Raw genomic sequence first — 25,215 nt, forward strand, 5'->3', positions numbered from 1 at the left:
AAGAAGTCAAGGATTATCACATCATGTTATGTGTGTTTCCTACATGACGGAGTCATGCCAAGCAATCTCTCCTTGACTATATTTATTTTCCAAAAAAATCAGGGGTACAAAAACATCCTTAGTTACGCGTTTGCTAACGGTTTTTTTCGCGGTTATTTTTCTTAAATAATTCATTTCAAAGCAGGAGATTTTACTCAAATGATTCTTACTTTCTGAATTTTTTATCAAAATTCAGCACACATACATATATTTGTGTTCATTTAATTTTTATTTATTTGCAAAAAGTAACTGTGAAAATAAAATGATTTTCAAGTGGAAAAACGAACATATTACCGGTCTTAAGATTGAACAGAATTTTGTTTTTGCCTATTGAGGGGAGTTCGCTTTATTTCATATTACATAATTTTCTTAATGCATCCACAGCAAACACGTTTCCCTTTATAAGCATTTCAAAACAAGTCGTTTTCCTCATACAAAAAACTTTTCTTAAAAAAAAAAACTAGCAAATTGTATAGTCCAACCATTTTCTTTTGGCCAAGAAACCATAAGCTCTTTTAAAATGTTTTAGTTTTTAGCTTCATAATCTAGCTAACAACAATGCCACAATTTTTCTGTCGTGTCTACTAACAAATTTCTTTGGGTGTATGGCCATTTAAAAACATTTCATTCTTTCATATATTGTAAAATATTTATTAAATTTTTAAAATTAATTACATACGATTTATAACTTAAATGTTTAGTGTTTTATTAAATATAAATAAAACAAAATACACAGAGAATGCATTTAAAAATATTAAAACAAAAAAATTAAAACACAATTTGCTTACAAATCTGAAAAAACGTTTTTTTTTACAAACGCCGATTTGACGAAATCTATATGTAGTACTAAATAACAAAACAAATCCAAGAAAAATATCGAAAACTACAAAGATATATACATACAATTTAAATGTGAAATAACAGAAATGATTTTCAATCACTCCTTTTTAAGGGGGTAATATACAAAAAATATATAACAAAGGAAAAAACATTAAATAAATCTAAACTCCTTGTATATAGTGCACATAAATCCTAAAACATATAGATGAGCGAAGTTTTTGAGGGGAAAATGTCAAAAAGGTTTAACAAACTCTGCAACAAAAAAAAAACATATATAGAAAACTGAACATGACAAATTAAAAAAAAAACACTATATACGGGCAATGTGTTCTGCCTTCTGAACGTTATATAAGGTATGTTTGATTTTGTTTTTTCTGTGGTGAGTGTATAATATTAGTATAAGAGCAATCAATACTTTTACATCGTAATTATGTTAGGTTTCGCTTGATATATACTTAAATTTAAGTTTCACTTGTGTTTCGTTAAATATTATACTCGTATCGACTTTGAATTAGACATTTAGTAAAAAAGAAACGAAAACAATTAAAGCCAATAGTATTAAATATAATCGTATGATGATGATGCTGATGGCGTCATCGTCGTAGAAGAGGTTTTCGCATATAGGCAAATGATGTAGTAAAGATAAGCTCAAAGTAATAAAAGATCTTCTTCAGATTTCTTTGCTTTTGGTTCTGCCCTTTGTTGTGCAGCGTTGTCTAAATTATTAGTGGCATTAACTGTGGGAAGATTTTCGGCAGCAGCAGCACGTTCCTCCAGGAATTTATCAAACTCTGAACTAGTTACGGTTTCTTCGAGACCCTCAATTGTTTTCTGAAAATCAAAGTGAAAATCAAGAATTTAAACATAATAAATGATGGTCCCAAGAATCAATGGAATTTAAGTGAAATATACAGCTTTTACACTAGTTTACAAAAATGTAGCTACTTATTTTTAGTACAATTACAGAAAAATTATGTCTTAAAAATTGTACTTTTGCTTTCATGCTAAAATTTAATAAATAAATGGACGGTTTCCTTTCGGCCAACATGGTAATATTTGCTTTAAACCATTTGTACAAATTGATCTGATTTCGAAAATGCTGGGTTTTTACATCAATCATTTTATTATGAGTGTTTTGTTCGTTTTTTGTAAACTAGTGAAATTTCTCATTTTTTAACAAATCTATTATGTTATGTATTATGCATGTATCGTGATGAAACCTAACTATTAAAACTATAAATAAAAACAGATGATGTGATAGTGAAACAAGTTAAAAATAATACATCAACTTATAAAAATCAATAAATAAAACTTTACTTACAGAGCTGCCTAACCATGCTTCCATTTCGTCGATTTCATTTTCTTTCACAGTCTATTCAGGTTCAGCAACAAAAAATTGAGGATTTATATAATATGGAAATCATAAAAAAACCCAAATGTGTGGACAATAAAATAATGGAACCAAACATTGTCATATTTATTTGTAAATGCAACGAAAAGAGAAAAGCATTTAATGTATTTAGGGATAATAAAAAAATATATATATAAATAACAAAATTGAAATAAACTCAAATACAAATACATAATATAGTTTTGCCAATATCAAATACCAAAATACATTTCAAAAATATTTTACACAGAAAAAGTAATAAAGTTCATTAGTTTTAGTATAAAATTGTTTGTACTCACTTTACTTACCACCGGCATATTGGTGCCGCCGGTTCGCTTGAATGGTGAGCCAACACTGCCAGCTGTAGCATCCAAAGTTGGAATGTCTTTCAATAAATCACTTTTGCTATTTAGGGATACAAAGAGAACATAAATAGAAGTTATTGTGAGCAATATCAATTAATATTTAAATACGTGATTTAAGGAAAAGAATAATTATGTGGGCTTCTTCAGTGAATTTTATTTCTATAGAAAATTCTGTCAAAATTTTATTTTTATAGAAAATTTTATCCAAATTTTATTTCAAGAGAAAATTTTGTCAAAATTTTATTACTATAGGAAATGTTGTCAAAATTTTATTTCAAGAGAGAATTTTGTCAAAATTTTATTTTTATAGAAAATTTTGTACTAATTATATTTCAATAGAAAATTTTCTCAAAATTTTATTGCTATAGGAAATTTTGTCAAAATTTTATTTTTATAGAAAATTTTGTGCAAATTTTACTTTTACAGAAAATTTTGTCAAAATTTTATTTCTATAGAAAATTTTGTTCAAATTTTATTCCTAGAGAAAATTTTGTCTAAATTATTTTCCTATAGAATATTTAGTCAAAAATTTATTACTATAGGAAATATCAAAATTTTATTTTTATAGAAAATTTTGTACAAATTATATTTCAATAGAAAATTTTCTCAAAATTTTATTGCTATAGGAAATTTTGTCAAAATTTTATTTTTATAGAAAATGTTGTGCAAATTTTATTTTTACAGAAAATTTTGTCAAAATTTTATTTCTATAGAAAATTTTGATAAAATTTTATTCCAAGAGAAAATTTTGTGTAATTTTTTTCCTTTTGAATATTTAGTCAAAAATGTATTACTATAGGAAATGTTGTCAAAATTTTATTACTATAGGAAATGTTGTCAAAATTTTATTTTTATAGAAAATTTTGTCCAAATTTTATTCCAAGAGAGAATTTTGTCAAAATTTTATTTTTCACACCTTGTTTTTGAAAGATCGTTCATAATTCGTTTATCCAGATTATGGAATGCAATTCCATCCGATTATAATAACTTTTCCGTAAGTCTAAGCGCTTTTAAAAGTAAACTAATTCAGTATTTTAATTATAATAATTAACTTTGTTTTTGTATCATCACTGATAATACCTCCATATGCGGTGTTGCGTTTTTTTTTGGTGTTTAGGTAAAGAAATGTGCGTGTAGTTTTTCAGCTATTGAGAATAGTGTATTCACAATAGTTTTAAGTATTATTATGATTTTTTTCCTTTGCATTGCTGTACTTTTTTTTCAAATCTATCAATGTATGGTCCAAGAGGGCTTAATTGATTAAATAAATGTTTGAATTGTTTGTTTTGTGCAAATTTTATTCCTATAGAATAAACTGCTTTTAAGCAACCACCATTTTTTGCAACAGGTGAAAGGGGGATCTTGGACAATTTGTGGTATATTTTTAAATCTTGTTTTTAAAGAGCTTTCATGTTATTTTATCACCCAATATCACCCAATATCAAGCATATAGAAAACATATGAAAAAAAATAAATTATATACTTCGGTTTCGGAATTCAAGGTTCCACTAAAACCAATTCCGTGAAAAATTTTCCGGCAAAAATTCCCCACAAGTCTTTCATGTGGAACCCGGAACATACCCGATTACTATAGGAAATGTTGTCAAAATTTTATTACACGAGAGAATTTTGTCAAAATTTTTGCCCAATTCAATATTTTTAATAATTATTGTACCATTTATAATTTTAATTATAAATTTTAGTATATCTTAGTTTACATGAAACTAAGATGCAATTTTTGATAAATCTTTGCAATTCGCATAACAAGGCTATGGAACTATTTTCCGCCTATTTCTAAAGATTTCTCAGTTTGTTCTCATACATTTAAAAATGGATTGTGAGTGTTTGCCTGGAAGCAACAATATTGTTGGTCAACCATTTCTCATAGGCGAGATGTTATTTCATAGGCGAGATGTTTGAGATTCATCTAATACTCAAACAAAAACGATTTTTGTAATTTGCTACGACGAAGAGTTTTCAAAGAAAAAGTTTATATTTGATTTATAGTGGTGGGTATTTCAAATTTAAAAACTTTAGCCCGTATATACTTCCTTTAATCTAGATACGTATATTACTTACTTGCTGCCGCCATTGGTACGAGATTGAGCCAACATATCGAATTCGTCGGCGTCCTTACTACTAGGTGGTTTCGTTGTATTATTCATACCTAGAAATTGAGAATTTATATTTTGTAGAAATAATAAAAAGAAATGTATATACTAACCCAAACGATTAAAACTACTTAACACATCATCTTTACTATTATCTGGAAAATCTAACAATTTAGGTTCGGGAGCAACTATATTCGAGGTGGGAACACCCATCGCAGCTCCCAGAACAGCCGATGGTGATGTCATATTTGTTGTAGTGCCTCGATTTTTCTCATAACGCTGATGACGTAAGAACATGTTATTTAACTCGTCATTGATGCGTAATAGTTCTGCAGTTAATTCATCATCGGTCACACGACCGATAAGATCCACAATACGTGATTGCATTTCTCTGAAGATTAATAGAGTTGTTATCAAATTCGTTGGCAATATATTAATGGTTCATATACATACTTGCAAGTGGCTGTTAAATCATTGAGCAATTGATAATCATCAGGATCTTCTTGACCTGGTCTTAGTTCTGTAAGCATTTCACCCAAAATAGACATATTCATTGACACTATTTCCAATTCAGAATGTAGTTTCGTTATTTGTTCGGCCGATAATTGATTAGGGCCCGTACTCTGAAAAGTTAAAAAAGTAATTATATACATTTATTTTCCATTTAGAAAACGAAAGAGTTACCTGTATTCCTGCATGTTGAGGCGATACAGCTTGTGGGTTAACCGCTAGGGGAGGCGGTTGCTCGGGCACACTCTATAAACCAAGAGTAAATTATTATTAACGAGCACTATATTATAGCATATGTATTTAATATACCCTTTGTGGTGTATAAATTGGAGCCATATTTTCTATATCGGTCTGAGGAAATTCAATACCCTTATTCTTCAACTCCATATACATTTGAGTGACACCATTCAAATCTGGTTGGTTCTTAAAAGCATCTGCCCATATTTGTATGAGATTTAGAACTTTCTCTTGCACCACTAAGGGCGGATCATTTTTGGGGCCAATCAATTTCACTAAGTCTTGTATGAAATCTTTTTGGGCAACCAGTACATGAAATGCTTTGCCACAATTCTTAACACATGTCTCTAGAACTGTTAAAGTATACATGATAACCTGATTATTTTTTCCGGCATTTTGTTGCAAGCGCTTGCGGATGGCTTTCATGGCATCACGTGCTGTATCCGATGATTCATTGATCATATCGCAAATTTCCATATTCAAGGCCCAATTCTCCGTAGGCATTGAGCCATCTGTAGCTTGTTCTGAAATTGAAAAAAGAAAATATTTAACAAATAACCAGAAATATAATATCAAAATTATTGTAAGAGATATTTTACAATCTTATCGATATAGGTTCCATGTATATCACAGATCATACATCCTACATGAGGGTCAAATTCGAAGACGATTGGCCAAAACGTTAAAGACTGAATTTGGGATACGTCGATCAATGTTTTGATATAGCCCCACATAACCCATTACGATTGGACATCAGGAGCACCTAACGCCGCAAATTTTATTGGAATTGTTTATCATTTGCAGTCTAGAGGCAAGTTAGACTCATATAAATGTGTACATAGGAACTATGTACATGGAAATCGGTACATGTTTTTAGGTAACCCCGATTCCGAATTCCAATGTTAACATCTTAAGCATTTGAAATTTGAAATCTAACGTTATTTTAGACACAGAAAAATGTTTGTTAGGTGTTATTTACATAGAACTACTTTTTGTTTAATTTATTAAATTTCTATATAAGAGATATGCTGAATATGGTTCATTTAATATTACATACGAAATTAAATTAAAAAATTTGTTGAACCAATTAAATTTTGTATTCAATATTTTTTTTTAATATTCAAATACAATTTTAATTGGAAAACTTTTGGTGATATTTTTGCTGTGTGGGGATCGGTTTATATGGGGGCTATATATAATTTTGGACCGATATGGAAAAATTTGTGCATGGTTGTTAGAAGCACTATACTAACACCACGTATCAAATTTTGACCGGACTGGGTTAAATCTGCCCCTCTAAGAGGCTCCGCAGGCCAAATCCGGGGTTCGGTTTATATAGGGGATGCATCCAATGGTCCAATATGGCCCATTTGCAATACCATCCGACCAATATAGCAGCTATTTGTGCAATGTTTCAAGTCGTTCGTTCGGAAGTTAGCGTGACTTCAACAGACGGATGGACGGACATCGCTAGATCGATAGACCAGATCACCAGAATATATACTTTATGGAGTCTGAGACTAATATTTCGATGTGTTACAAACGGAATGACTAGAGTGGGGGGTATACAAAATATTTTTGATTTCTTTGACATTTTCAATTAATTTCTTAATTGATTTCGAACGCAAAATTCTATTATTTTTTAAATTGCTTATTTTATATTATTATGCAGGTCAGTTAATTGTTTAATTGATTAGGATTGATATAATTTCAACCAACTTTTTAATTAATATCTTTTCGCTGTGTATGGAGGGTTTATTTTTATGGAAGTATCTGTAACGAAGTTCGACTGTAGTTTAGTTTGTTCAAATAATATTAAAGGTAACATTTCATAGAAAAACTTGCATCTTTTTTCAGCTGAGTTCATGTGAACTTGGGTAATCAAAACGTTATCATTTTTTCGTTTCTTTTTTATCACTTATGTGCTCTATTAACATTTATATGCTCTACACTCTGAAATTGAGTTAATATAACTCAATTTCAGAGTCACAAACAGATTGTGTTAATCTGTTTGTGACCCCAATTATACTGGAAATAGTGCACAACACATTCCAAATGTTGCAATGATATTTATAAATGTCTTGAAGACGACGAATTAATTGTGAGGGAAATTTGCAACGAACGAATTTCCTTTTATCTGCCAAAATATAGCAATATTCATTGGTGTGCAAATTGTATACCTGCAAAATAATGTTTATCCTCAGATATTCATAACCTTCTATATTCATCAGCAAATACCAAATTTTAATCCGTCCTTAAAGTATGTCATCTCTTTGAAAATTAGTTAAAACCCTATTTTGGCCAATAAACGTATACTTACATTTATTTATTTACTTATTTATTGAATAATACATTAATATAAATCCTTCAAGACCAATCAACATATTACTCGTAGCAAGTACCTGAGCGTTAATTAATAAATATAACTAAATACTATTAATCTAACATTAACGCGGCTCCCCAGTCATAACAACAGAGGTGTACAATATTGAATATACAAAGTAGGTAAAGTCCCATAATTAGGTAGCCCAATGTAGTCACCAAGTCACATAAGAAAAGATAATGCAATAGTAGACATAATAAAAAAGATATAAAATATAAGTTTATCCACTTCCAGCGGAATTAAAACATGACATTAGCTTCACCCGAGAAAACATTGATGCACTGAGAGAAAATCCTTTTTCATGAGGCAGCACAATCCACATTCTAGCCATTCTTACCGCAATTGATCTAGAATAATGCTATGTTCCCACCGACTCGTTTTCCTCATTCGTTTTTCCAAAACATTTCACCGTTCACACCGGGTTGAGATGTTTTAGTTTGTCAGTTATCATGGAAACTAGAAATTCACATTTACTCGAAATTCACATGTATGCAACCTATGTCCAAATAATTACCGCGAGCGCAAAGGGAAAATTTTTTTTATGTTATTTTCACATGTCCATGTTCTTAAAAGCCTTTGTTTATTCTTTTTTTTTTCTATGAAACTTATTTCAATATTTTGACATATATTTTGAATAGGGTATGTTATTCGGGGTATATTCCAAATTAGGTGGGTTCATATTCTAAAATTGACGTGTTTTGGAGGAAAACTTGTGTTTTGAACTTGTTTTTTAGTATGGCGAAAACGACTCGTTTTGAAGTGCTTATAAAGGGAAAACATTTCAAACCCCAAAACATGCTTGGTGAGAACACCGTATAACAGTTTGGCTGATAAGTCCCCGGTCTAACAAAGAAAAACACATTTTTTTTGTCAAAATTCGTTTTTATTATTCAACATAATTCCCTTCAAGAGCGATACAACGATTATAACGACCTTCCAATTTTTTGATACCATTTTGGTAGTACTCCTTCGGTTTTGCCTCAAAATAGGCCTCAGTTTCGGCGATCACCTCTTCATTGCAGCCAAATTTTTTCCCTATGAGCATCCTTTTGAGGTCTGAGAACAAGAAAAAGTCGCTGGGGGCCAGATCTGGAGAATACGGTGGGTGGGGAAGCAATTCGAAGCCCAATTCATGAATTTTTGTCATCGTTCTCAATGAATTGTGGCACGGTGCGTTGTCTTGGTGGAACAACACTTTTTTCTTCTTCATATGGGGCCATTTTGCCGCGATTTCGCCATATAATAGTCACTGTTGATGGTTTTTCCCTTCTCAAGATAATCGATAAAAATTATTCCATGCGCATCCCAAAAAACAGAGGTCATTTCTTTGCCAGCGGACTTTTGAGTCTTTCCACGCTTCGGAGATGGTTTACCGGTCGCTGTCCACTCAGCCGACTGTCGATTGGACTAAGGAGTGTAGTGATGGAGCCATGTTTCATCCATTGTCTCATATCGACGGAAAAACTCGGGTGTATTACGAGTTAACAGCTGCAAACACCGTTCAGAATCATCAACACGTTGTTGTTTTTGGTCAAATGTGAGCTCGCGCGGCACCCATTTTGCACAGAGCTTCCGCATATCCAAATATTGATGAATGATATGACCAATATGTTCCTTTGATATCTTTAAGGCCTCTGCTATCTCGATCAACTTCATTTTACGGTCATTCAAATTCATTTTGTGGATTTTTTTTATGTTTTCGTCGGTAACCACCTCTTTCGGGCGTCCACTGCGTTCACCGTCCTCCGTGCTCATTTCACCACGCTTGAATTTTGCATACCAATCAATTACGCTGGCAACGCTATGCCTGAGTAGTTGTGTGGATATTTCGCAGCTGATCGTTCGCTAATTTATTTGCTTTTTTTAATTATTTATTACAAAATCTTAACATTCGCTGTATTTCCTGAATACCATCTTACTTGGATCCATTGAAATATCGTACATTTGTGTGGAAGTTAAGTACTAATTGCGTAACTTTGCCGGTTCTGTTTTGGCGTATAACTGTTGCTGCTGCTTTTGTTGTTGCTGCTATTGTGGGTTTATCATGGCACCCAAACCTGTCGCTTGCCAAACTTGTAATGAGTCTATCACTAAAACTCAAGGTAGCATTGAATGTAGAATCTGTGCCAACTGGACACATGCATCCTGTGCTCGACTAACAGATAAGGATTTATGTGCTCTGAAGTCCTGCGTTTTTATTTGTGTTGAGTGTGAACCGAACATCAACAGCAATCGCAGTGGAGGAGATGGCATAATGGAAGAGATAAGAGCACTTGACCTCAAATTTGATGCATTTATTGCTGAAAACAAATCTGAACTTACATCTATTAGAACAACGTTAGATGTAATGGATAGTCGATTTGCCGAAACGAAGAAAGATATTGCAAAGCTGGATGAGCGTATTTCAAAAATCGAAAATTGGACAACTTCAAAAAGTACATCCTTGGAAGTTGTAAATAATTCGTTGCATCGCAAACTGAATCGTGCTGACTTACTTATAAGCGGATTACCAGATGGCTTAGATGATCTCGTGACTCCTGTTGTTGCTGTTGGAGCAGTTTTTTCAGTTGCTGTTACTAAGCAAGATATTCACTATGCTACCTACATTAATAATGGCAAGCAAATTCTTGTCAAATTTAACAGCGTACCAATTCGAGATGCTATCATGAAGGCTTACTTCAAACTCGAAAACTTCGTGTTTGTGATCTGTTAAATGGTGAAGGTAATGATGTGGTCAGTAGAGTGTACCTAAACGACCATTTTACTCCAGCTGCCAGTTAACTTAACAGCATTTGTACGAAACTACGTAGAAATAACATCATTATGAAGTACAAAATTTTGAACGGAGATAATGTAAGGGCGAAGCTCTTTTTTCCTGATGGTAGTGAAGCTGTACAAGATACCCAAAAATGCGTTGTGCTTCTTAATGGGCCGAATGAAGTCAATCATACATAAGTATTTTCTTAGTATTTTTCATGCGTCCTTCTCATAGCTTTTATTTTTCTTTATAACTTTTTCTTATAATTGGTACAGTATTATTTGCCCTTGTGCTATACTTGTTTGAAGTTTTGCATTTAGTATAATTTAATGGAATTGAATATACTATTGATCTCATTTTTATGTTACGATTAGCTGTGTAATCAAATGAAATTTTAAAAGTGAATTATTTTAATGAATTTCAGATGCGATATGATTTATGAATTAATTTTAGCATTCTATTTTTGGTTCCCCGCCATGATTTCACAATTTGAATTTGATGTCTTTTAATGGTAATCTTGGTCCCATCATATACGGTAGCTCCTATTTTAAATCGGTATTATTGCCATTTAATGATCGGTTGAATATTGCTCATTTGAATTGTAGAAGTATAAAGATGCCGTTGAAGCTTGACGAACTTAGAGGGTTTCTTAAGGATGGAACGTTTGGTCTATTTGCAGTTTCGGAATCGTGGCTTTCTAGTGATATCTCAAGTAATGCTATCTCTATTCCTGGCTATAGGAACTGTAGGAATGACCGCCAATTCGGTAGTAGAGGAGGTGGGGTATGTATTTACATTGCTAACCGTTTCGGGTTGTTTTTAAGGTATCTGAACCCTATTGTGAATCTCTTTTTTTAGAATTTTCTTTTGGTACTAACAAGTTGCTATTTGGTGTAGTGTATCTGCCTTCGGGGAATATAGAGCAATTTGAAAGTCACAATTTAAGCCTCTTTTGTAGATACAACAATATTGTCATCATTGGTGACTTTAATTGTATATATTTAATTGTATGCGATCTAACACACTTCGGTCCTTATGTGCTACATATAGTTTGTCCGTTGTTCATAACTCGTTATCCACACATTTCGATATAGGGAGAGGTACTACGTCTCTTATTGACTTTATGTTAGTTAGTGACATTTCCATTTGCAATTTCTCAGGTCAAGTTCAATGTCCTTCGATATCTGACCATGCCCTAATTTTTGGAAGTCTTTTTTTTTTGATTTTTCTAATGGGCCTGATTATATTGAGTACAAAAGATTATAGAAATATCGACTGGGACGGTTCTTTTACATATTTACAATCTTTCAACCCTGATCTTGCCTTCAATGCTTCTGAGCTGGATGAGAAATGCCTCCATGTGTCTTCTCTTATTTGTAGTTTATTTTCTTATGTGCCTGTTGTGAGGAGACAAATAGTTAGGGATGAGAATTGGATTGCGTCCCGGGAGGTAAAATTTGCCAGATCCATGCGTGATTTGTCTTACTTGGCCTTTGTAACTGATCGGTCGCCTGAGAACTGGCGTGTGTATTGCAGATACCGTAATAAGGCGAAGTCAGTTATTCGTAGGGCAAAGCGTAGACATTTTTCTGCATTGTTTCGCAATTTGGATAGCTCTGGATTATGGAGTATTCTTCGAGGTTCAGGATGTGTTGGTGATGATACCGTATCGACTGACTTGGATGTTGACATTCTTAATAACTATTGTTCAAGTGGATCGCCATCTATGGACACCGATATTGATTTCGCACTTTTGAGAGATGTTGACTCATCTTTTTCGTTCCGCTGTGTAAGTGAAACTGAATTTGTTGATGAGATGAATAAGGTTAAGTCTAAATCAGTTGGTATAGATGGAATTCCTATTAAATTTATTAAGATTGTCTTTCCTTTAGTTTCTGATATTATTTTGGACTTGGTTAATTGTGCTTTAACCTCGTCGGAATTCCCTAATGCATGGAAAGTGGCGCGTGTGGTTCCAATTCCAAAGACTAGAGTGGTATCTGCACCTGAGGATCTCCGCCCGATTTCCATTTTACCTGTCATTTCAAAGATTTTGGAGAACATTATGAAGACACAGATTTTAGAGGCAACTTCAAATTTAATTGTTGATTCTCAATTTGCTTTTCGTAAGGGGCTCAGCTCCACTCAATTGCTTCTTAGTCTAACGGATTCGGCCCGTAGTGACATTAATGACGGCAAGTTAAGTGTTCTTGTCTCCCTTGACCTTTCTAAGGTCTTTAACTCAATTAGTTTTTCAAGGTTAATAACTAAACTTAGACGCGACTTTAACTTCTCTAGGCCTGCGTGTAAATTGATATTATCCTACCTGAGCAATAGGTCACAATTTGCTGTGTTGAATGGAGCTCGGACCAGTCCATTATATTTGACTGCGGGTGTGCCTCAGGGGTCCGTATTGGGGCCTTTGTTATTTATTCTATAAGTGAATGACCTTAATCGGACTATAGGCTCAAGAGTATGTAGAACATTTATGTTTGCGGATGATGTGTTCTTGCTCTTTGGTGGAAAATACTCTTCACGCGAAATATTTGAGGATGAAATTAACTCATGTTTGGATAGGTTCTTGTGTTGGTCTTCTGCCAATTCTTTGACTGTTAATTCGGCAAAGACGAAGGCTATAATGTTTCGATCCACTTCAAATGCTCCAGCTCCGCCTGACATTTTTCTCGGAAATGATGGTATCCGATTTGTTGATTACCACAAATGCTTGTGGTAATCAACATAATCAACAAATCGATAGTGGTCTTTCTTTTCGCCATCATATTGATATAATGTCAGGAAGGGTCTTGTCGAGTTTGCGACGTATATTTGCATCGAATTTTTATTTACCTTTACATGTGAGAAGTATGTTGGCACATACTCTTCTCATGTCCCAAATTTTGTTTGGTATGGAGGTTTATTCCGGGACAACAATGCAGAATCTTAATAGAGTGAAGCTCGTTGTCAATATGATCACGCGATTTGTTTACCGCATTCGCCGTAGGCAATCTATATCTCCATCTGTTAGACGCTTCCTAGGTTGTTCCTTCAAGGATTTTGTTGTATGTCGGAACCTTAACATTCTACAAGGTTATTGTTAGATCTTGGCCCTTGGTTTTGCGACTTTTATTTACTTTTTCACGTTCTACGAGAAATGTGCAAATATTCATTCCTCGAGTTAGGAGGAATATATATTCTAGATCATTTACTGTGAGAATTGCTAGAATGTGGAATGTGCTGCCTCATGAACCAAAGATTTTCTCACATTGTAGCAATGTTTTTCGTGTGAAACTAATGTCGTATCTTAACGCTGCTGGCAGTGGATAAACAAATGTTTTCATGTCTTTTTGGTGTGCCTGCAATTGCAGTCACTTAATTGAACGTGAGACCATATTGGGCTTCCTAATTATGGGACTTTACCCCCTTTTTATATTAATATGATACACCTTTGTTATTATGGCTGGGGAGCCGCGTTAGTGTTAGTATTAGGCTAAAATAGTCTTTAATTATTAGTTTTATTACAGAATTATTTAATGCTCAGGTACTTGCTAAGAGTAATATGTTTATTGGCCTTGAAGGCTTTATATTACTTTATGATTCAATAAATAAATAAATAAATTATTGTTGATTTCCCTGGGGCAGAGTCCAGTAACCCCAACGAATTATAAGAGTTAAAACATCATACTAAATTAAAATTGTTTAACCCTATTCGTACCAAACAGTGACTTTGGATCACTTTTGAAATTAAAAGTTGCATATTTGATAACACTTAAGTCATATCGACCCATAACTCCACGTAGAGAGCCTCCGTGGTGCAATGGTTAGCATGCCCGACTTGCATACACAGGGTCGTGGATTATCCCACCTCAGTAATGCTGAGTGTTTCAAAATTTCTCTAAGTGGTTTCACTGCAACGTGGAATGCCGTTCGGACACGGCTATAAAAAAGGAGGTCCCTTGTCATTGAGCTTAACATAGAATCGGGGCAGCACTCAGTGATAAGAGAGAAGTTCAACACTGTGGTATCACAATGGAGTGAATAGTCTAAGTGAGCCTGAAATATCGAGCAACCTCACTCCACGTATTCCTCCATTAAACAGTTTTTTAAACAATCACATATAATTTTTTTATTTTTTATTTTAAGTGGTATTTTTGCGAATTACTGGCGTAAAGTCCCAAGCAGTGATAAAGACTTACTTAAGCAAATTTGTGTGGAAAAATATGAAAAACTAACGGCAATGCAATTAACAATAGATACATTTCATTTATTATCGTACTACGAGGGCAGTTCGCGGTATAAACAGAAAAAAGTTAAGTGTTTTGGAAACTTCCATCTCTGTTATGAACACATGTTAAATTTTGTTCGATCTGGCAACTCCTTCATATAGAGGCAGCAGAGGGTATTAAGAAAACAAGAGGACGAAAATTTCTCTTCTACAAAAACAACAAATGTCAACCGTATAGATGTCGCACAATGCCTGCAGCTTTGGTATAACCGACGTTGCGGTCGAAGCGCTGTTTTGATAAATTCTTTATTAAGGCATCGGCAGTTATATTTCAAATTGTCTGCCAAAAAATTTAATAGAATGGAAAGATTTATATAAAAGAACATTTATTACTACAAAGGAGGTTCTATATCCTATTTTTCTTACGTTTCATAAGGCCGGCTGAACTGGGTGACGCCGACGCAAACTGTATGATATTTGAGAGAAGCGCCATGACATTAGATAAATTTCCTCATGACTGCCACCTACTGTCGCAGTTTCGCTTGACAGTTTCGTTCATAGATAACCAAGTAATAGATGACACATCGGTGTCAAACGCGGTTTGACAGTTCCCAAAATGAAGTATAAACGAAGAAAATAGGGGGAATTCCAAATTCTCTTTGAGATACGTTTTTACAATTTTCCTATTTTATCCACAATTTGAACATTTTTGGTACACCAGCTGATTTATAATTAAATTAAATATTCAAAAGTTTATATTTGCCCAAAAAATTCCGACCAAAACCGCGAAAATACAATATTTAATTTTGAGCAAATTTTCTCTTTACGAAAAACACAAAACGAAATGTCAGAGAATTCATTTGGTTTCCTTCAACATTTTCAGGCCGGAGAGCGATGGGTCATCTATTACATATCTTATCTATGGTTTCGTTCTCTTGTTTTCTTAATACTCTCTGGAAGCAGATGTTCAAAAAAGACACATCCGCAATTTTTTTACAATGGAAAAATTAGAAATGCTTGCTGTCATTAAATATTTACATAAAGGTTTATCGGGACAAGAAATTTATAATGATATGGTGAATGTGTTAGGTGAAAGTGCTCCTTCATATGCAACAGTAAAAAATTGGGTTGCATTGAAGATGAACCACGTAGTGGACGTCCAAAAACAGCAACAACAACAACAGAAATTGTAGCCAAAGTGCATGATATGGTATTAAAATGATCGACGAATAAAAGTGAGTGAAATTGTTAATATCATGGGCATCTCAAATGATCGAGTCCATTTAATTTTGCATGAAGAACTACAGATGAAAAAGTTTTCTGCAAGTCGATCAAAAACTCATAAGAATGAACATTTCTCAAGCTTGTTTGGATCGTTTTAAGCGAAATAAAATGGATTTTAACCGTCGTGTCATAACTGTTGATGAGACATGCATCCACCACTATACTCCAGAGACAAAAGAACAATCCAAACAATGGACTGACGCTGGACGAAGTGCCCCAAAGAAGGCAAAAACAATTCAATCGGCTGGTAAGGTTATGACAACGGTTTTTTGGGACTTCAGGTATTTTTGGGTTTTTTGGGACTTCAGGTATTTTATTGATTGACTATCTGCAAAAGGGTAAAACAATAAATTCAGAGTACTATTGCAACCTTTTGGATCAATTAAATGTACAAATTCGAGAAAAAAAAAACAACACAAAAAAATAATTTTTCGTCAAGACAACGCACCAGCGCAAAAAAGTGTTTTAACAATGGATAAAATCAACGAATTAAAGTATGAGTTGCTTGTCCACCCACCTTATTCTCCTGATTTAGCCCCCAGTGACTTTTACTTGTTCCTAAATCTAAAAAACTTCCTTGCTGGCAAGCGTTTTACCTCAAATGAAGATGCAATTACAATTGTAAACCACTATTTTGAAGACCTTGAAGAAAACTATTTTAATCAAGAGATAGAATTGCTAGAAATGCGTTGGACTAAGTGTATTGAAGTTTCAGGAGATTATATTGAAAAATAAAAATATTTTTGAAAAACTAACTATTCTCTTTCATTGATAGGCTAAGAAGTTTCCGAACCGACCTCGTAAATGATACAAAAGTCAATAAATAGACCTAAAGTCCTGCATCACACAAAATTGTAATAAAATATAATATAAATATAAAGGATTGATATAAACATTAAATTTGGTGACAGGTAAGTCCTCCTTTTTTATCTTCCGAATCAGAACAAAAAAAAAACTAACAATCTTTACAGTTTATTTCTACACTAAGTGCGAAACAATTTATTATACAAGCTTTGAAAAGCTGAGGTAATATCCACCACAATGGAACGCATACTATAATTTTCTTTGGAATAGATTATTATATATAAACATAAATAAATTTCAAGCAAATCGGATAAAAATTAATATACCAAAATTTAACACAATTCTTTAAGAACCTAAAAAACGCCTAGATTTTAAATTTCATGCAAACCGGATAAAAATTGCTGGTTCTCTCAAGAAGTCGAATCGAGAGATCGGTCTATATATTGGTCGATATGTACTAAATTTAAAACAGCGATTTGTGAACATAAAATGTCACTTGATTGTCAAGAAGCCAAAACGGAGGATTGGATTTTATGATGGCTATATCTATATCGTCCATCTTCGAACTTGACCTTGCCGTAAATACCTAGCGTAATTACAATAGACGTCTTAAAATGTCTCCCTGATCAACAATACAAATACTTTATATAACAGAAATTTCATTACAAATGGAATGACAAACATATTACACCCCCATCATCATATAGCGGTGGTTATAAAAATCCGATTTGTTTAAGCAATGCTGATTGCAAAGGTTAAACTGTAGTTACTTTATTATTATTAATATGAATATTTTCAGTGTAAATGTGTATTCATATCAATTGTGAAAGATAGCAACAAATGTATCGACTTGGTTTCATCAGACAGTACACAATATTAGTCATTCTGGAATACAATAAGCCTCATTTGCCGGTATGTTGTTTATTGTTTGTGTGTTCGATGCTTACTCAGTTCGACAAAATTGGTTACATAAATAAAACAGCTCTATATTTTTTACACAAGTCTACTAAGTGCAATGAAAGATAGTGGCACATATATTATTTACATTTCTATTGACAAGCAAGAAAGATCTATTGTCTCGCGGAGATACCCTACACCCAATCATTATGTTGTTTATTGTTTGTGTGTTCGATGCTTACTCAGTTCGACAAAATTGGTTACATAAATAAAACAGCTCTATATTTTTTACACAAGTCTACTAAGTGCAATGAAAGATAGTGGCACATATATTATTTACATTTCTATTGACAAGCAAGAAAGATCTATTGTCTCGCGGAGATACCCTACACCCAATCATTGGGTCAAACTATTAGGTTTTAACATTTATGTTTGTCTGGTATCATACGCAATTTAATGACCAACAAAATGATTCTATCTATCAATATTTTTCTATTAGAACCGAGCTTTCGTGTACACATAAGATGAATGATATACATATGTATATATTGATATTATCAAAAAAACGCCACCAACATAGCGTTTTACAGATTTACGGTAGTTCGGGTAGTTCGGAAACTTCTTAGCCTAGCACACGGGAGCCACTGTGATGCAATGGTTAGCATGCCCCACTTGCATACACAAGGTCATGGGTTCGATTCCTGCTTCGACCGAACACCAAAAAGTTTTTCAGCGGTGGATTATCCCACCTCAGTAATACTGGTGACATTTCTGAGGGTTTCAAAACTTCTCTAAGTGGTTTCACTGCAATGTGGAACGCCGCTCGGACTCGGCTATAAAAAGGAGGCACCTTGTCATTGAGCTTAACATGGAATCGGGCAGCACTCAGTGATAAGAGAGAAGTTAACCAATGTGGTATCGCAATGGACTGAATAGTCTAAGTGAGCCTGAATCTTAATCGGGCTGCCACTTTAACCTTTAACTTTAGCCTAACCTAGCCTAGCACAAAAAGCGCGTTATAAACAGAAAAAGTTAAGTGTTTTAGAAACTTCCATCTATGTTATGAACACATGTTAATTTTTGTTTCGATCTGGCAACTCCTTCATGTAGAAACAGGTGTTCAAAAAAGACGCATCCGCAATTTTTTTACAATGGAAAAATTAGAAATGCGTGCTGTCATTAAATATTTACATAAAGGTTTATCGGGACAAGAAATTCATAATGATATGGTGAATGTGTTACATGAAAATGCTCCTTCATATGCAACAGTAAAAAATTGGGTTGCTGAATTTAAACGTGGTCGTACAATCATTGAAGATGAACCACGTAGTGGACGTCCAAAAACAACAACAACAACAGAAATTGTGGCCAAAGTGATAACAAAGAATAAACATTTCTCGTTTTAAGCGAAATAAAATGGATTTTAAGCGTCGTTTCATAACTGTTGATGAGACATGGATCCACCACTATACTCCAGAGACAAAAGAACAATCCAAACAATGGACTGAAGCTGGAGGAATTGCCCCAAAGAAGGCAAAAGCAATTCAATCGGCTGGTAAGGTTATGACAACGGTTTTTTGGGACTTCAAAGGTATTTTATTGATTGACTATTTGCAAAAGGGTAAAACAATAAATTCAGAGTACTATTGCAACCTTTTGGATCAGTTAAATGTACAAATTCGAGAAAAACGTCCTGGCTTACAACACAAAAAAATAATTTTTCATCAAGACAACGCACCAGCGCACAAGAGTATTTTAACAATGGCTAAAATCAACGAATTAAAGTACGAGTTGCTTGACCACCCACCTTATTCTCCTGATTTAGCCCCCAGTGACTTTTACTTGTTCCTAAATCTAAAAAATTTCCTTGCTGGCAAGCGTTTTACCTCAAATGAAGATGCAATTACAGTTGTAAACCACTATTTTGAAGACCTTGAGGAAAACTATTTTAATCAAGGGATAGAATTGCTAGAAAAGCATTGGACTAAGTGTATTGAAGTTTCAGGAGATTATTTTTTATTTTATTTTATTTTATTTTTATTTATATTGAAAAATAAAAATATTTTTGAAAAACTAACTATTCTCTTTCATTGATAGGCTAAGAAGTTTCCGAACCGCCCTCGTATGATGATGAAACATTGAGTTCACTTTAAGATGTTTGTGCTAATATTACGGGAGCTGCTACAGTTGGTAGAAAGTAGTAATTTAAATATAACATAAATTATTTCTAACGAAAAAGTAGAATGAATTCTATTTTCGATTTTCCGAAGAACCATGTTTCGTTTCCCCCTTTAGTAGATACCTAATTTTTTTATAATTTTTATTATTTCAATAAAAATTGGCTAACGAAAATATTTGACATGCTCCATTTTAGTAATTTTGTAGACTTACTTAAATAACCCTTACATTTACATCAGTAGATACGCTGATGCTACATGCTAATAAACTAATTATTATAAATGTGTTAAAGTGAAAACAAAAGCACTCATGATCATTAAATTTTTGCGTTGTCACTGTTTACTTTTTTCATCTACTGTGGCTTTTAAACGAAAATAAAAATTAAAGAAAAACAATTTATAAGATTAGATTAGAGTTTTTGTGTTCGAATTCAATGGATAATTTAAAATGACAAAGGAACAAATTAAACAGTTGAATACCCTTTCCATACACCGTATTATTCTGAGAAAAATAATAGCCCGAACAAAGAAAGTAATTATTATAATTGGGAAATAGTGACGTGTTTTTCATTCGTGTGATTTTATATGAAGGATAGTTTTTCTTGTTTTTATACCCTCCACCATAGGATGGGGGGTATATTAACTTTGTCATTCCGTTTGTAACACATCGAAATATTGCTCTAAGACCCCATAAAGTATATATATTCTGGGTCGTGGTGAAATTCTGAGTCGATCTGAGCATGTCCGTCCTTCCGTCTGTTGAAACCACGCTAACTTCCGAACGAAACAAGCTATCGACTTGAAACTTGGCAATTGTTATTGATGTAGGTCGGATGGTATTGAAAATGGGCCATCGGTCCACTTTTACGTATAGCCCCCATATAAACGGACCCCCAAAATTGGCTTGCGAGGCCTCTAAGAGAAGCAAATTTCATCCGATCCGGCTGAAATTCGTTACATGGTGTTAGTATATGGTCTTTAACAACCATGCAAAAATTGGTCCATATCGGTCCATAATTATATATAGCCCCATATAAACCGATCCCCCGATTTGGCTTGCAGAGCCTCTAAGAGAAGCAAATTTCATCCGATCCGACTGAAATTCGGTATATGGTGTTAGTATATGGTCTCTAATGACCATGCAAAAATTGGGCCATATCGGTCCATAATTATATATAGCCCCCATATAAACCGATCACCAGATTTGACCTCCGGAGCCTCTTGGAAGACCAAAATTCATCTGATTCAGTTGAAATTTGGTACGTGATGTTAATATATGGCCTCAAACACCCATGCAAAAATTGGTCGATATCGGTCCATAATTATATATAGGCCCCATATAAACCGATCCCCAGATTTGACCTCCGGAGCACCTTGAGAGAGCAAAATTCTTCCCATTCGGTTGAAATTTGGTACGTGATGTTAGTATATGGTATCCAACAACCATGCAGGAATTGGTTCCTATCAGTTCATAATTATATATAGCCCCCATATAAACCGATCGCCAGATTTGACCTCCGGTGCCTTTTGGAGAAGCAAAATTCATCCGATCTGGTTGAAATTTGGTACGTGGTGGTAGTATATGATATTTAACAACCATGCCAAAAGTTTCCATATCAGTCCATAATCATTTATAGCCCCCATATAAACCGATCCCGAGATTTGGTTTTGGAGCCTCTTGGAGGAACAAATTTCATCCGAGTGAGTTGAAATTTGTGGATGACAGTCTTTCGTAGAAGTTTCTACGCAATCCATGGTGGAGGGTACATAAGATTCGGCCTGGCCGAACTTACAGCCGTATATACTTGTTTTTCTTTTATATGAGTGAGGCATATAGGTTCCTCATGTACCCATGTTCAAATCTGGATTACTGCTTATATGAAAACTATAATATAATATTGTCCAACAATTATCATTCCGAAATTAAAAAGCAATTTTTGTTTTTATTCTCCATTTCCAAAGATGGCTAGATGGACGCATGAATGTTAATAGACAATAAGATATATATTCACTGCCGGCTAGACCAACCCAAAATTTTACCATATTCAAAACATGTATGGCTTTACATGTATCGCTTTACTTTAAAAATAAAATCTGGTGGTTTTTATACCCAACATATCCGTCAATTTTGTATATAATTCCCTATTTTCGCTTCGTAATACCTCGAAGACCGAAATAGTTTGTTATTAATTTCTCATTTTTCCGAACCATATTTTTGATCGTATTGGAGCATTTCATAAAGTGTACTTTTAAGAACCTTTTTCGCATGGTACTTATATAGCAGCGTGGCTAACAGATATCCTATTGCAATCAGGTGTCACAAATTATCTGATCACTTCGCAGCCTGAACGATCTAATGATATAACGTCGGTAAAAAAACAATATGCGGTTACAACAACAATCAATATAACTACATAAACAACAAATATTTTTGACTCTTACAATGTAATGCAAATTAAAATATTTTAATAATTTTTTTATTTACCTGCTCTTACTATAACCATACCTGTCGTTAGCGGTTTATTCATATAGTGTATGAAAATGTACAGAGGTCTTTGACGAGCTAGCTTCTTTTTAATCCACTCATATTTTATCAATCGGAAATATGGGTCTGAGTGTGCAATTTACGGTTCGCGGCAGGTAAACATCAATCGTTTTTAAATGTATCTCGATAATGGAAACATAATTTACCATTTATGGTAAACAGCACCTCTCCATATTAAACAATGTGATAAATGGAGACCGATAATATCGAAAATGTTCCGAATCTTTCATAAAAAAGTTTCCAATAAGAATAGTTATTTATGGCATTCAAAGATACAGTATGTCAAGAAAGTGTTTTGACAATAAGATAAAAATTATGTTTTGTTCCAAAATTAAATATAATGAAATTTTAAAAAAATATTTTATTATGTATTTTGCAAAGTATACATACGCAGCATTGCTGCAAAAAATATAAAATATTTCAAATTCAATTATTTCTGAAATTTGAAATATTTGGCCATGTCAAAATACTTTCTTGACATACTGTATTTATTTAACTATAAAAATTCTATTTTGTAATTACGATCCAGCAAAGAAAATTATTAAATAACGTCAATGAGATCTTCTATTACAGGTAGACAAGTTTTAACGGCATTAAAACGCGTAAGCTTAATAGGAAACGACTATAATTAGACATAAATAAAAGTTAGGATAACATAATAGAATTTTAAACGGGCCAATGACGCTATATACCAACAATATACAAAAAATAAACACATCGAAACAGAAAAACTGAAAGACCATTGCATTAAACAATGTATCAGAGTTCATGAATGCACTAACGAAAAATTAAGTCGTCAAAAATGGGGTGGTGGAGGAGTACATATACAGGGGGCGAATCTCACAAAAGAAAAAATTGTGAAAAACTGAATTTCTCCTCATCGAGCGAGACGAATGACACACATCAAATCACACATCCGTACGCAAATGCATTCATACGCATATTGATGGAAAATAACTTTTGTAAGAGTTTTCCATCATATTATTAGAAATAATATATACTATTGTTATAAATGGAATTATGAATAGAACTAAAAAATATCATATGAATAATTGAAATCATTACCAATCCTTTGACCCACAGGCGTAGAAAATGGGTTGGTTCCCAGATTTAAGAAGGAAGCCATTTTCAGACTTTGGCTTATTACTATTCACCACTGTATTTCACCACTTTTCTATAATTTTTCCAATAGTATTTCTTCACTTGGTTTTCTTTTCAACAATTAATATGTTTTACACTGTTTTTTTTTTTTTTTGTGGGGTTTCGTTGGTCTGTTAATTTTGTTGTTTTTTCGTATTAAGATACGGCAGAGTTGTAAAAACTTTGGTATATTTTTCATACCTTTCTCATTGTTGATAAATTAGTTATGAGATAGAGATGATATGTCAGGAAATGGTATTGTAAATTTTATGTGCGAAGTGTGAACGGCACAAAGTGCGCTTTTGTTTGCACAACTTAATCCGCCGTCAAGATTGTAAGATTTTCCGGACGAAATGTCTGTATTTCTAAAGAAACCTACAGTGTGGCCGAACACTAAGAATGGTCGGAGAATCTTACACCGTGTCGGATGGATACGACTTGTTGCCGATGACTAAATAATCGGTAAATGTGTTATCGATCCCATAAACATGCAGCTGTATCGACTATTACGGCGTTCTCACCAAGCATGTTTTGGGGTTTGAAATGTTTTCCCTTTATAAGCACATCAAAACGAGTCGTTTTCGCCATACTAAAAAACAAGTTCAAAACACAAGTTTTCCTCCAAAACACGTCAATTTTAGAATGTGAACCCACCTAATTTGGAATATACCCCGAATAACATACCCTATTCAAAATATATGTCAAAATATTAAAATAAGTTCCATAGAAAAAAGGAATAAACAAAGGCTTTTAAGAACACATGGACATGTGAAAATAACATAATTTTTTTTTTCCTTTGCGCTCGCGGTAATTATTTGAACATACGTTGCATATATGTGAATTTCTAGTTTCAGGCCGGTATGCACCTCTAGCGAAATTTTCGGTAGCAAAAATTTACTTAAGTCTACAACAAAAAAAAACAGGGTTGTGTACACACATTTTAAACCAGCTAATCGCTTTTAAAAAATGTTAACATATGTTCCAAATATTCCTAAAATACATTGTTGATTACTTATAGACCTTTTAAAACTTTTACGCACATAATGATTGTAATAAATTAAATGTTTGCTCCCAAAATATGATTTTGACAACCCTGTTATTTTCATTAGAAGTGCGTACCAGCTTACGAAATTGAACGCTACCGAAAATTTCGTTAGCATAAATAGCAATGCATTTCTTATGGGAATAAAATTTTTCACTAGAGGTGCGTACCGGCCTTTCCATGGTAACTGTCAAACTAAAACATCTCATCCCGGTGTGAACGGTGAAATGTTTTGGAAAATCGAATGAGGAAAACGAGTCGGTGGGAACATAGCATATGCCTTCGGACTTAACTTATATTGTGTACAATATATGGGATATGTTCGACACGAGCACTCTCGTCCGGAATAACTGATACCCTGCCAGCATTTCAAAGTTCCATTTCATCCTCATCGCTACCACAGACTCTTAAGTGACACTGCAACAATCACCAACTGTCATAGTATTTTGCCATCACTATTTGCATGGAAGT

The 25,215-nt window shown here is 33.5% G+C and overlaps 1 protein-coding gene across 2 annotated transcripts; it reads right to left on the minus strand.

Annotated features, from left to right (window-relative positions):
• Window positions 1-661: 661 nt before the first annotated feature.
• On the minus strand, window positions 662-23,875 carry LOC142236231 (TOM1-like protein 2). Of its 2 annotated transcripts, XM_075307493.1 has the most exons (9): window positions 23,628-23,873; window positions 5,565-6,016; window positions 5,430-5,501; window positions 5,199-5,368; window positions 4,859-5,136; window positions 4,714-4,801; window positions 2,569-2,674; window positions 2,201-2,251; window positions 662-1,710 (listed from the first exon to the last, which is right to left on the minus strand). In XM_075307493.1, the coding sequence occupies exons 1-9, from the start codon at window positions 23,686-23,688 to the stop codon at window positions 1,528-1,530; spliced, it is 1,461 nt and encodes a 486-aa protein (XP_075163608.1). In that variant the 5' UTR covers window positions 23,689-23,873; the 3' UTR covers window positions 662-1,527. The 2 variants fall into 2 exon arrangements, with proteins under 2 accessions (XP_075163608.1, XP_075163609.1); XM_075307494.1 differs by lacking the exon at window positions 2,201-2,251 and having other exon boundaries at window positions 23,628-23,875.
• Between the last annotated feature and the right edge of the window lie 1,340 nt (window positions 23,876-25,215).

The sequence above is a fragment of the Haematobia irritans genome, chromosome 4, assembly GCF_050003625.1.
Source record: "Haematobia irritans isolate KBUSLIRL chromosome 4, ASM5000362v1, whole genome shotgun sequence".
NCBI classification, from domain to species: Eukaryota; Metazoa; Arthropoda; class Insecta; order Diptera; family Muscidae; genus Haematobia; species Haematobia irritans.

Bases quoted from the DNA above. Each gene is read 5' to 3' on its own strand.
- LOC142236231 (XM_075307493.1), bottom strand. From the start codon at position 23,688: ATGGCTTCCTTCTTAAATCTGGGAACCAACCCATTTTCTACGCCTGTG. The intron at 5,502-5,564 runs GTATATTAAATA...CTTGGTTTATAG, and splicing joins CAATTTATACACCACAAAGG to AGTGTGCCCGAGCAACCGCC. The intron at 1,711-2,200 runs GTAAGTAAAGTT...TTTGATTTTCAG, and splicing joins AAGCATGGTTAGGCAGCTCT to AAAACAATTGAGGGTCTCGA.